The sequence below is a fragment of the Microcaecilia unicolor genome, chromosome 3, assembly GCF_901765095.1.
Source record: "Microcaecilia unicolor chromosome 3, aMicUni1.1, whole genome shotgun sequence".
NCBI lineage: Eukaryota > Metazoa > Chordata > Amphibia > Gymnophiona > Siphonopidae > Microcaecilia > Microcaecilia unicolor.
The window spans coordinates 47,402,766-47,416,603 of record NC_044033.1 but is presented as its reverse complement, the minus strand read 5'-3'; the positions used below and the strand labels follow the sequence as shown (position 1 = coordinate 47,416,603).

At 40.2% G+C, this 13,838-nt stretch overlaps 2 protein-coding genes across 5 annotated transcripts in view; one reads left to right on the top strand and one right to left on the bottom strand.

Moving 5' to 3' along the window:
• Positions 1 to 12,534, bottom strand: part of BABAM2 (BRISC and BRCA1 A complex member 2) — a 582,320-nt gene extending 569,786 nt beyond the window's left edge. Inside the window, exon 1 of one of the 3 annotated variants that reach the window (XM_030195882.1) lies at positions 12,466 to 12,534. The gene's annotated coding sequence lies outside the window, so the exon portion shown is untranslated. The other 2 variants (XM_030195883.1, XM_030195885.1) reach the window with 2 other exon arrangements.
• Positions 12,535 to 12,765: 231 nt separating this feature from the next.
• Positions 12,766 to 13,838, top strand: part of RBKS (ribokinase) — a 250,625-nt gene continuing 249,552 nt past the window's right edge. For both annotated transcript variants that reach the window (XM_030195886.1, XM_030195887.1), the window contains exon 1: positions 12,766 to 12,936. In XM_030195886.1, coding sequence (XP_030051746.1) covers positions 12,869 to 12,936 — 68 coding nt within the window. In that variant the 5' untranslated portion in view covers positions 12,766 to 12,868. The remainder of the gene's footprint in view (positions 12,937 to 13,838) is intronic.

The window sequence follows — 13,838 nt, the reverse complement described above, 5'->3', positions numbered from 1 at the left end:
TTTTTTTAGATATATTAGAAGCAAGAAGTCGGTAAAAGAATCAGTTGGACCGCTCGATGATCGAGGGATAAAAGCGGCACTCAGGAAGGACAAGGCCATTGCGGAGAGACTAAATGAATTATTTGTTTCAGTCTTTATGGGGAAGATGGGGTTGATACCCATGCCATAAATGTTATTTAATGGAAGAGCTGAAACAAATCTCTATAAACCTGGAAAATATAATAGGGCAATGTGACAAACTACAGAGTAGAGAATCACTGCACCAGATGGTATACATCTCAGAGTACTGATAGAACTAAAAATGAACCTGCAGAGATAGTATTAGTAATACTTAATTTATCCTTAAAAACAAATGTGGTTCCAGAAGATTGGAGGGTGGCCAATGTAACATCATTTTTTAAAGGGTTCCAGAGGTGACCTAGGAAATTATAGACTGGTGAGCCTGACATTGGCGCCAGGCAAAATGACGGAGACTATTATTACAGAATAAAATTACTGAACATATACATAGGCATAGATCAATGGGACAAAGCCAACATAGATTTTAGCCAAGGCAGATCTTGTCTCACCAATCTGCTTTCTTTGAAGGGGTGAATAAACATGTGGACACAGGTGAGCCAGTTGATATTGTGTATTTGGATTTTCAGAAGGCATTTTACAAAGAGGGGCATTTTCGAAAGAAATGTCCAACTTGGGATAGGAAGTCTTTGTAAAACGTCCAAATCCGGGGGTGGGGAAAACCGTATTTTTGAAAAAAAGATGGACGTCCATCTTTCGTTTCGAAAACACCAAGGACGTCCTTGGATTTGGAAGTCCTTAGACATGGATGTCTTTGACTTTCAGTGATTTTTCGAAACCAAAGATGTCCTTGTCAAAAACGTCCAAATGCAAGCCAATTGGATATGGGAGGAGCCATAATTTGTACTGCACTGGTCCTCCTAACATGCCAGGACACCAACCGGGCACCCTAGACTAACTGACTTTTCAGAAAAAAATGAGACTTTTGGATCTCATAAACAACAAAAGAGTTTTGTATTTTTTAATTCTTCATCATTAGTCTCAGGGGGTCTTTAGTGTTGATTCTATTTTATATTTGTTGTTGATAGGAAGAAAAACAAAGTTATCTTTTTTATTGTGTTTTACTGAGAGGAAGATTTCTCAGGATCAGTACACTAGGTGTACTCGTAAATAAATGTAAAATTGTAAAAATAAACTTCATAATTATGTTAAATAGTAATAAATAGCATTATCTTTAGAATTTAAGTGTGCATTTGTAGAATAAATGAATGAAAAATGCATTTCCATTATGAACATCATTTACTTTCCCCACTTCAAAGCACTAAGCAAGAATCACTCTTTGCAGCAAGCTTTCATCTCTAGTGGCATGAAATACATCCTTCAAGGACTTTTTATGAGGTATAGCAGGTATGGTTCACTGCATCTTTTTTATTTTTAATCTCCCACGCAGGTATAATTTCTTGAAACCAGTTTTCAGCATATACATCACTCCTTCCTAGCACATTTCAAAGCAACCCTGCATCTTTGATTAAGTTCATGGAGGTTGTGTGCTTCATGTCACGGTAAGTGAATTCAATTTAGGCTATGTTAGTGCACCGGTCTTAACCCCTGTGCCTTGGGCTGATAACAACTCAAGTACTAATCTTAATGCTTTTTACTCAAATACTGGTTGAACCCTTTCAAAAGGATCAAATAAAAAGTGGAGTTGATGCAGTGTTGCAAAGTTTGCTGTACTAGCTGCAAGATGTCAAAGTCCAGACAACCGATCCCTGTTAGTAATTGATTCCTATTATTTGTGGCACTAGACTATGAATTTATCTTGTAGCCAGGTTTCCTTTCCATTAACACTATTAACAATCAAAATTTGTATATGCTGCCACTTAGGAAATGCAACAAAAAAGCAGCATCTGGAAGCCTTCAGACCACTTGACTTCCATGTTAGGTTCCCACTTCTTGCTACATGATGCCCACCCCCGTATGAAGTATTTTTCTACTCATACAATAGTGTGGGAAAATGAATGAGTTCCTTATGTAGGAAATAATGAGACTGAATATTCCTCTTCTATTACGCTCCCTCACAATCAATATCAATGAGTCATGGGTCACACCACATCAGTACAGATAGGATGGAATTAATACTAGCTTGGAGAACTCATTTCACAATGCCATATAGTGTTCACTTGAAGGTATGCAAAAGGCACCCCCCCTCCCTGATAACTGCCTTACAGATTTCCTTTAATACAGAAACATGTCCCTGCTCTACATAAGTACTAGATATGATCTGAGGACATGTATAAAAACAGCTTATAATAGACCTCTGAAAAAATGAACCTATTTTTAAATGAAAGAAGTGGAATGAAAACTCCTGGGAAGTATGTTGTGAAATGTGAACATCAATTTATGACAGGTGTGCCCCAACAAAAACATTATTTCAAATGCATTCAAAATAACGCAAAAAGCTGAAAATAGGTGAGAGTAATATTGACCTACAACAATGGTTACAATCATTTTCTTTTTGAGGTATGTTTCATACAGGTAAGAATACCTTTTCTGTAGGCTTCCACTGTCTGCCTGTTCATAGACTAGTTTAGTTTTAGAAGCACATGGACATAAGAACTGCATATGCTTTACTTCTGAAACTAAAAGTTCAACTGCATAATAGGACCCATACTATGCTGAAGGAACCTGGTGCAAGTAAAATCAACAACCCTGCCAGCACAAGAAGAAATTTATTTTAAACACTTCTGTTCCACCCAATCTGAAATTATTGGCAGATTACAAAGCATACATACAGGAGTTAAGAGGCGTTATCCACACAGTACACACAAAACACATTCACAAACATGTAACATACACACACAAACCTTAATGGCACACTTATACACACCCCATTACTCACAGACCCATCTCAAACCCACCTCTCACCCATATCTATTCAGACAAAGATATGGGTGTATCCTTGCAAACATACTGCAACCAGTCACTCATTACCCATGCAGTCACACACACCCAAATGCACTCAGTCACAACTGCGCACTTCTATACACCCTTCCAGTACCACAACCACATCCCTACCCAGAGAGCCAAAATCCAACCCAAGCTCCACTCCAGTATTCCACCCACATCTTATCTTCAAAATGTATTAATCTATGTAACATAGTAACATAGTAGATGACGGCAGAAAAAGACCTGCACGGTCCATCTAGTCTGCCCAACAAGATAAACTCATATGTGCTACTTCTTGTGTATAACTTACCTTGATTTGTATCTGCCATTTTCAGGACACAGACCGTAGAAGTCTTGCCCAGAACTAGCCCCACCACCCAAACACCAGCCCCGCCTCCCAATCTCGGCTAAGCTTCTGAGGACCCATTCCTTCTGCACAGGATTCCTTTATGTTTATCCCACGCATGCTTGAATTCCGCTACCGTTTTCATCTCCACCACCTCCCGCGGGAGGGCATTCCAAGTATCTACCACTCTCTCCGTGAAAAAATACTTCCTGACATTTTTCTTGAGTCTGCCCCCTTCACTCTCATATCATGTCCTCTCGTTCTACTGCCCTCCCATCTCCAAAAAAGGTTCGTTTGCGGATTAATGCCTTTCAAATATTTGAACGTCTGTATCAAATCACCCCTGTTTCTCCTTTCCTCTAGGGTATACATGTTCAGGTCCGCAAGTCTCTCCTCATACGTCTTGTAACGCAAATCCCATACCATTCTCGTAGCTTTTCTTTGCACCGCTTCCATTTTTTTTACATCCTTAGCAAGGTACGGCCTCCAGAACTGAACACAATACTCCAGGTGGGGCCTCACCAACGACTTATACAGGGGCATCAACACCTCTTTTCTTCTGCAGGTCACACCTCTCTCTATACAGCCCAGAACCCTACTGGCTACGGCCACCGCCTTGTCACACTGTTTCATCGCCTTCAGATCCTCAGATACTATCACCCCAAGATCCCTCTCCCCATCTGTAACTATCAGACTCTCCCCGCCTAACGCATACTTCTCCCGTGGATTTCTACTCCCTAAGTGCATCACTTTGCATTGAATTTTAATTGCCAAACCTTAGACCATTCTTCTAGGTTCCGCAGATCCTTTTTCATGTTTTCCACTCCCTCCCCGGTGTCCACTCTGTTAGTATCGTCCGCAAAAAGGCAAACTTTACCTTCTAACCCTTCGGCAATGTCACTCACAATATATTGAACAGAATCGGTCCCAGCACCGATCCCTGAGGCACTCCACTACTCACCTTCCCCTCCTCCGAGCGAATTCCATTCACCACCACCCTCTGGTTTCTGTCCGTCAACCAGTTCCTAATCCAGTTCACCACTTCAGGTCCTATCTTCAGCCTGTCCAGTTTATTAAAGAGCCTCCTGTGGGGAACCGTGTCAAAAGCTTTGCTGAAATCTAAGTAGATTACGTCCATAGCACGTCCTTGATTCAATTCTGTGTGTTTGATTCCCTCTTACTGGAAACATGCCCTCATCTGCCCAATCTTCAAAAAATTCCATCTTGTTGCTAGTGACCCTAGCAACTATCACTTGATTTCAAATATCTGTTTTCCATCTAAGTTGACTGAGAGGATTGTTTATACTCATCTCAACTCTTTTGTGGAAGATATTCTGGTTCTCCATCCCCACAAGGTGGGTTTTTGTCACCACGACACTCAGTCTGTCCTGATTTCCCTACTAAGTGACCTTGGATAAACGCAACATCTCACTAGACCTTTCCACTGTGTTTGATGTCTTGATCATTCCCTTCTTCTGAAGTGAATTTTCTGAGATTGGTATTTCTGGCTCAGCTCTAGACTGGTTTGCATCTTTTCTCACAGGTGGTTACTTTGCTGTTTCTGTGGGTTCTTCTCCCCCCCCCCAAAAAAAATTTTCAGCGGTGTTCCTCAAGGATCTGTGCTATCCCCTCTTCTTTTCCACACATTTCTTAATCCTTTGGCTTCCCTTCTCTAAGAGCTCAAAATCAGTTTTTACATATACGCAGATAACATCCTGTTGGTCTTCCCATTTTCTGTACTCCAATATTGATCTCACCAAAACTCAGCACTATCTTCATACTATTCAAACCTGGCCTTCAGCACATAGACTGATTCTCAAATCTGACAAGTCCGTCACCTGTTGGGTGACTGGCCTTCTGTCACCTCCTTCTACCCCCCTCCTTCTTTTTGATCGTCCTCTCGGTGCGATTCTTGACTCGCTACTCTCCTTTTCTCAGCACATTTCAACTGTTAAGTCTGGCTACTGTTCACGCCAAAAACTTCGGTCTATTCACTCCCACTTTGAATTTGCTTCCTTGCACTTGTCGGTGCACACCTTTGTTATTTTGAAACAGGACTATTGTAACACCATCTTCACCAGCTTGCCAAAGTCCTACTAAAAACATTTTTGTACTTTACATAACTCTGCCGCTCGCTTTTTATGCTCAGCAAAATGATCAGATCATGTAATTCCCATATTTTTTCATCTTCACTGGCTTCCATTTCACTATAGGATCTTCTTTAAGGTTCTCTGTTTAGTTCACAGAACTTATTACACTGGTTATCCTGCCTTCCTCTCTTCTCTGACTATTCCCTACACCGCATCCAGGTCTCTTCGTTCACTTCACTCCCACCATTGGTTCTCCCCTCCTCACAAACAGGCCCATCTAAAATCTACTAGGCATACCACTTTTTATTTCCTAGGACCTAAACTTTGGAACAACCTCCTGCCATTCATTCAAGCCGAGCCTTCTATTAGGACTTTTAAATCCCTATTAAAAACTTATTATTTTTACCAAGTTTTTAGGACACAGGAATGTCTGCTCTCGATTTGCCTGCTTCTTTTCTGTCTGCAATGGAGGTCTTTTCTTTTTCTTGATTATATGTCATTTTAGCCTGTTGTGAACTGCCCTGGCCTGCATGCTCAGAAAGGGTAGTATAGGAAATTTTAATAAACATAAACAAGTCTTGGTGTCACACTTTTATAATGTAATTTCCAATTTGTAAAAGCTAGATTTAAGTCTAAGACCCAAATAAGGCAAAATAAAAAGTACAAAAAAAACCCCAGCAAATGTTTGCTTATACAACTTTAAAATAATTTTCCTGGAACTTCAGAAAGCAGAAAACAAAAGAGAAAAAGTCATGCAGGCAAAATGCTTACACAAAGCAACCTGAACTGTTGCCCAAAGGTGCTAAGTTTTTAACAAACACTCAAGTTTAACCAAGGTTTTTTTTTTATTTGTTTAAATTACATCATTTCACAAAAATAAGAGTACTATTACATATTTACTGGGAACAATTCCACAACCAATAAACAAAGCGGTCCTTTTACTAAGGTGTGCTAACAGATTTAGCGTGCACTAAATGCTAAGAAGCCCATTTTATACCTATGGGCTTCTTAGCAATTAGGGCCCTGTTTACTAAGGTGTGCTAGCATTTTTATACATGCTAATGGCTAGAGATACCTAGATATTCTTATGGATGTCTCTAGTGTTAGTGCGCTACCACTAATTTTTAGCACGTTAAAAACGCTAGTGCATCTACACCTCAGCTTAGTAAACAGGGTCTTTAGCATGTGCTAAATTCATTAGCGCACCTTAGTAAAAGGACTCCAAAGGGAAAATAAGGAAGTTCACCAATAATGCTCTTGAGCCAATCACAAATATGTGGAAAGAGGGAGCAAAGGAAATGCATGGGGTCACAGCACCCCACAGAAAACAAAGGAAAAAAAATATTTTTTTAATCACTGAGATCATATTAAGTGATGAAGAATTCACCTTAGATACAGTAGAAATCCTAGCATCCAGAAAACTTTGCAGCTGCTCTGGATCTGAACAAAGAAAACTACTGCGAACAAGTCTTAACAATATATATATATATATATATATATATATATATATATATACACAAGTAAACTGAAAGAAAAAATAGCCCCAGAGCCTGAGAGCATTTGACCTAAAAGGCCTGGAGAAAAAAACAACAACAAAAATCTTCCAAACCAAATAAAAATGGCATTTGTAGGGTGGAAACGGATTAAGTATTCAATTTCTGCCAGCTTTGTGAAGAACACAATCAAAGTAGCTTCATCAGATATAATCCGTTGTGAACTTTCCAAAAAATTAGTAAGGCCTTCAACCACCATCACCTTGTCCTCTCAAAGGTATAACATAGTAGGCATGAGATACAAGATCGTTGATTCCTTGGGCACTTGCATGATCTTTGATAAATGCCTCTTTAATTATCTACAGGAGATATTGGAAAATTCAAGAGCCCCCCTTCCTTGTTTCTTAATCTTTCAAGACATTTTCTACCTCTATTGGTTGCATGTACCATGGCTAGAGGTAGGGGATGATATGTATACAAAAAGGCCTTTCCTCCAACTGAGAAGAAAGGCATCCAGTGCTAGTATTCTGTGTGATCTCAGTCTGGAGTAGAACTGAGAAATTTTGTTCTTGAAATGAGTGGCAGAGAGAGCTTCCGGGAACACACAAGTTGAGAGACTACTCCTGTAGTAGCATCATCCTGCTCACTCTGTTGGCCAGGCTGTCATCTTTGCCCACCAGGTATAGTAACATAGTAAATGACAGCAGATAAAGACCTGTACAGTCCATCCAATCTGCCCAACAAGATAAACTCATTTTACATGGTATGTGATACTTTATACCAGAGTTTGATTTGTCCTTGCCATTCTCAGGGCACAGACTGTAGAAGTCTGCCCAGCACGGTTCTTGTACTAAGTTCTGACGCTAACATCAAAATTTACACTCCAGCCCATCCATATCTATTCAGTCACGATCAGGGTGTAGACCGTAGGTCTGCCCAGCACCGGTTTCGCGTCCCAATTACCGGCGTCGCCACCTAATCTCCACTAAGATTCCGTGGATCCATTCCTTCTAAACAAGATTCCTTTGTGTTTATCCCACGCACATTTGAATTCCAAGCTTATCTTGTGTTCAGTAATTTTGTTCTTTATAAAATAGTTTCCACCATTTTTCTCAGCACTGACATCAGGATCACCAGTCTATAGTTTCACAGATTACCGCTGGAACTTGTTTTTAAAACTGGCATCACATTAGCTACTTTCCAACCTTCAGGATACCACAGATGATTTCATTGATACGTTACAGATTACTCATAGTAGATCTCAGTTCTTTTAGTAGTCTGGGGTGTATACCATCAGGTCCAGGAGATTTGCTGCTCTTTAACGTGTCCAGTGGTCCCCAAACCTGATCCTGAAGGCACCCCAGACAGTCAGAGTTTTGGGATATCCACAATGAATATTCATGAGAGATATTTGCATGCACTGCCTCCACTGTATGCAGATCTCTCTCATGAACATTCATTGTGGATGTTTCCAGGATCAGGTTTGGGAACCACTGAACGTGTCAATTTGGTCTATTATGTCTTCCAGGTTCACCAAATTTGTTTCAGGTCTTCCATATTACCACCTTTAAACACCATTTCTGGCATGGGTAGCTCTTCCTCACTGTTGTGATGTAGCGAGAGCTCTACTCTGTAAGGAACGATGGTTTATATTTCATTGAAATACTGTTCCCCTTTCGGAGTAAATCAAGAAATTGATTAGACAGATTTTTTAAATTTGTTAGTGTGTGATAAGACTCTATGGGGATTGATCTGATTGCCTGGAACTTTTTGTTGTATATTTCCTGGGTGGGTCTGATATATTAGTATATATTGTTTGCCACTTTTTGTCAGTTAGCCTGGAGGCAGCCTGGCCCTTAACAGCTGCCTAAGTTTATATAGACGTTTATAGAATTTGCACCAGTTTGTAAGAATTGTTTACAGTGAGGTTCCCTGAAGAAATGTAATGAGAAACACATTGTGTGTCAGGAGTAGGATAATTAATTAGCATTGTTTCATATGGATGGACGAATGTGTGGATATATACCTGTACCAAGAGGAATCAGTTGAATATTGAGTGAGATAAGTATTACTTATCTATTTTATATTATATATCAAGCCTCTGGATGTGCGATGATTGAAAAATACAGTAGTCCATCCATATAGTCTTCACTTGCTCTCTATATATATTGTTCACAATTTTTATATATTTTTTCTGAGCACATAAAAATTTAAATCAATTTACCATGTTTTTATTAGTTATTGAACTGAGCTTGATTTGAGAGATTGTCTCCAGATTTTTTTGCTTTGTTTATGGGTAGCTGTCTTACATCCTCCTCATTAAAGACTGAAGCAAAAAATGTATTTAGTCTCTCCGCTTTGGCCTTATCCTCCCCAAGTGCCCCTTTTATTCCCAACAGTCCAACTGACTTTCCTATAGGCTTTCTGCTTCTAACATACCTGAAAATCTTTTTATTAAGAAGTTTTTGCCTCTACAGGAAGCTTCTGTAATGTATCATTTAAAACTGTCCACAATAGCTGAGGACTGGAAGGTGGCCAATGAAATATCAGTCTTTAAAAAGAGCTGAGGGATGATTCAAGAAAGTATAGACTGGTGAACCTAGAGATCTGTGTCAAGAACAATTTTAAAAGCTGTACCAAAAAAAAAAAAAAATTACTAACCACACAGACAAATACAACTTAATGGGAATGAGTCAGCACATAGAAAAGAGTCAGTAGTGGAGTGACCAAAGGGTCTGTACTGGGACCTTAACAATCTGGAAATAGGAGCGATGAGCGAAGTGATCAAATCTACAGCCAACACAAAATTATTCAAAATCATTAAAACAGTAGAGGATTTTGAGGATTTGCAGAAGATCTTGTCAGATTAGACCAATGGATAATCTAAATGGCAGCTGAAATGTAATGTACCCTATGCAAATTGATACACATAGGGAAAAATAATCCCAGCTACAAAATTCTGGATTCCGAGTCAGAGGTCCCGACCCAAGAAAAACAATCTTGGTGTCACTGAGGACAACTGCCCCTCCCCTCAAGACATTTATCCTCTCTCTTTTTCAGCCTCTTTGGATAACAGTGTTATCCTCCTATTTCCCTCAGGACACAACCTTGGGGGTTCTTTCATTTCTCTTTCTCCTCTGAGTACATCCAACATACTACTAAAACATGCTGATCTCTCTTGCTTTCCAAACACGCAGTATCAAGATGTACATCTGCTCTTGCATCACATTTAGATTACAATATTACAAGTTGCTTTTCATGAGTCAACCACTGAACTACTTCTCCATGGAATCATTTATGTACATTCTATTGAAAATCACTTCCACGACTTATCTTCCTCTGTCATTATGGAAATTTAACCCACCTTCTCAAAGTACAACATCTGCTTCCATGTAAAAGTTCAACTTTTTATTCGCTCAGCAGATCTGTGCTACCTTTCTTGATTTTTTGCCTCCCCCTATAGCCCTCCTACCAACTTCATTTACCAAGCAATCTGCTTTTATCTATATTTTTCTCCTCCTTCTCCAAATCCCAATTCTATATGTAATATTATTACTAATAATAGCCTACCTAGCTCATCCAATTATAGGAAAATAGTACCAATAATCAATCAACAAAATAAAACCTGATAAAAGCACCAATAAAACATAAGCACAGTTAATAAAGCATCCCAAACTCAACCATCATTCTAACCTTCCCTGAACTACATGCCAAATAGAAAAAAAGCACTCTCAGGTTCTTCTTAAAGTCCAAGAGATCCTACTAAAACAGGAATGGATTCAATAAGTTTTTCCACACCTGAAAGCATGAATCAATACATCCTCACCAGAGCACATTAAAAGACAAGCATTTCAACAAACCCTGTTGTAAAGGCTGTAAAGTACACATGATTTGATATACCTAAGAAAAGCAAACTAAGCAAGTCTCCAAGGGACCCTTTTACTAAGCTGCAGTAAAAGAGGCCCACCGCATGCAGCAGCAGCCATTTTTGCTGCGCACTGAGGCCCTTTTTACCACTGTGGGTAAAAAGCCCGAAAAAATAAATGGCCATGCACGGTTAGCATTTATCGCGCAACTATTTCAGGAGGAGTGCTTACCGCCACCCATTGAGGTGGTAGTAAGGGCTCCCATGCTAACCTGCTGTATGTGGGAAAGGGCGGGGTACAAATGTAATAAATAAATAAACCCAGCAGTAACTAGACAGACCATGGTGCTGCCTGATTACTGCCAGGTAACCCCCTGCGGTAATATTTTTCTGGAATTTCCAGTAGCACCGGAAATACCACATGCTGGGGTAGAACTACTGCCAGAGTTAGGCCTGCAGTAGTTCAATTTACCACAAGGTAACACTTTAGAAAAAGGGGCCTCTAAATAAGACACCCTTTCAAAAGCTCACCAGTAACCAGGGTAACTTGTTTATACTACAGGTAACATGCTGTATACCTTAAAGTCATCCACACCACCAAATTCTGGACCAACTGCCACACTTTTATTGGTGTATCTCTTCATAAAGGCGGTAATGAATCACAATAAATAAATAAATGAATTGCAATTATTCAGAATGGCCAAAATCACAGCTTAGTATTGATCAAATATCATTGGCTAAGTAAAAGGACTTTAGTCATCATAGGAGGCAAAGCTTGTAGAATACTCCTTTTACTACATTTCAAATATGTCAGTGCACGGTCAAATTGCTATCCAGCAGCACTCTCAGATAATATATTACTGGCCATACCTGAACAGAAATCTCACCAAACATCACATGGTCTGGAAAATTAGAGACATTTGTCTGAAATGAAAGCATGTTTTCCAAAAGATAACCCACCAGCCCATTCCTGATCAACCAGTCAATGTGGTCTGTGTGAAGGTGTAAAAGGTTCATATTATCAGCAGCATAAAAATAAATTTAAAAAAAACACCTAAACTGTTTGGGGGGGGAAGATTAGAATATGTGAGTGTATGCTAAAAAGCACTGTGGATAAAACAAAAACTTGTGGAACACACCATTCTGAACCTCACCCAACTGGACACCCCTGATTCAACCAGACCTGCTGAGTATGACCAGATAAAAAATATCTAAATAAACTTAATACTATTCAGCCCATTCCAAGTTCAAATAATCTAAGCCTATCTAACTGAATCAAATGCATATCTACAAACAGAAAATACACCATTCCAGGCTTCTCTAAATAGCAAAGCAGGAAATGACAAGTGAAACTAACAGGAGGATCTCAGAATTAACCGTACGTCACTGATGGACACCTAAAACATCGTGACTGTCATCAATAACCTTCTGTAGTACTATCTCAATGAGTTTACCCAATAGCAGAAGGTTAGAGACAGGCTGATAGTTTGACGTCAGGTTGAGAGTAGGATTTTTAAAAGTTGATTAAACTCTCTGGCCCGTTTCAGAAAAACAAAGACCCCCTCCTCCTTCGGTGGGGACTCTTACCATGTAAAAAAAAAAAAAATCAGTTCATGATCCTCTTTTATTGTACTAAATGAACAAGCAGCAAGTGCAGAAGAGGGTGTTAATTCATAGAATGTAGCAACTTATCTGTCGCACACTTACTACAGAAAAAGTCTCATATAATGGGCTGGTCCTGTTATATACTGCGCTTCCGAATGCGAACAGCAACTGGAATGATGCCGGGCTGCCTGGAGCCGCGCCTGACTCGGATTGCGCCTCAGCCAACAAGGGAACGCAGAAGAAGGAGAGGAAGCGATGGCGGCAGCGCGTTACGGGCTGTGGTTCGTGCACGGAACGGAGAACCCCGAATGGGCCTTCTGTTCCCTACTGCTGTCTGGCAGTGTGAGGAGCGCCTAAGCCGAGTCGGGGCCTTTCACTGTGCCAGGCGCCGCTAGACTCACTTTCGCTTAGGCCAGATCTCTCTAGCGAGAGCATCCGAGTCCGCTTTCTTGTCGATTTCCTTCCCTGTGTGTGAGTGTGTTGTGCGATCGGGCCCTCCTTCACCATGTCCTCTCAGGCACAGGGAGACCCCGAGCTGGTTGTAGTTGGCTCTTGCATGACTGACTTGGTCAGGTTAGTACTTTTTAACTCCACTGTAAGTCGTGCCCGGCTCCCTTAGCGCTTTACTTTTCCAAAGTACACCCAACAGACAGGACTTAATAAGGATCTGGGTTTTCTAGCCCATTATAAACCATAAAGTTGTAGTTCTCTGTTTATCACCCTCCTCTCACCTACAAAAACCCATCCTGTTAGAATATCAATGAAATGCTTTGATGTCCCCATGCATACCCCCACCCTCCCACTCTGTCAGACTGTCAAAGTAATGCTTTGATGTTTCTCTTATATATACTATCTGCAAACACATTTGCTTATTTCCGATCTGACGAAGAAGGGCAACCTTCGAAAGCTAATCAAGAATTGTATTAAGTTATGTCCAATAAAAAAGGTATCATCTTATTTTCTTTTCCATGTTTTATTTTGTTTGGTTTCTATTGATAACCTTTTCTCAAAGGGAAATTCAGAGATGCCAAGTTAGCCAGTTCCAGACTGGAGACTTTTGGCCAGTCCTGGTTTTTACTATACATCCTAAAGAAAGGTGGGCTTTGTAGTATCTGTGCCCGCCTAATGAAATTAGTGCTGTAATTGTAAATGCATCAGCCAGAGGAAATCAAAAATTCAGGACTGTCCCAAAAATCTCCAGCACAGAATTGGGTAACTTGGCAACTCTGAATTTCAGGAGGCCACAGAACTTAGGGATGCCACCTCATCCAAATCTACCGAGCCCGGAATGGTCTGGTGAGGCCCCCTGCTTTTTCAAGGGACATCATCACTGCAACTCTGTGCCTGCAGTGGGACAAAACCCGGACATGATTATCTGGAGGTGGGAGGGGTGTTGAAGTGGTAGACCCAGACAGAACTTGTGAATCTGTTCAAAGCACATCTATGTTAGTGAGCATCCTTATCTTAACTTACAT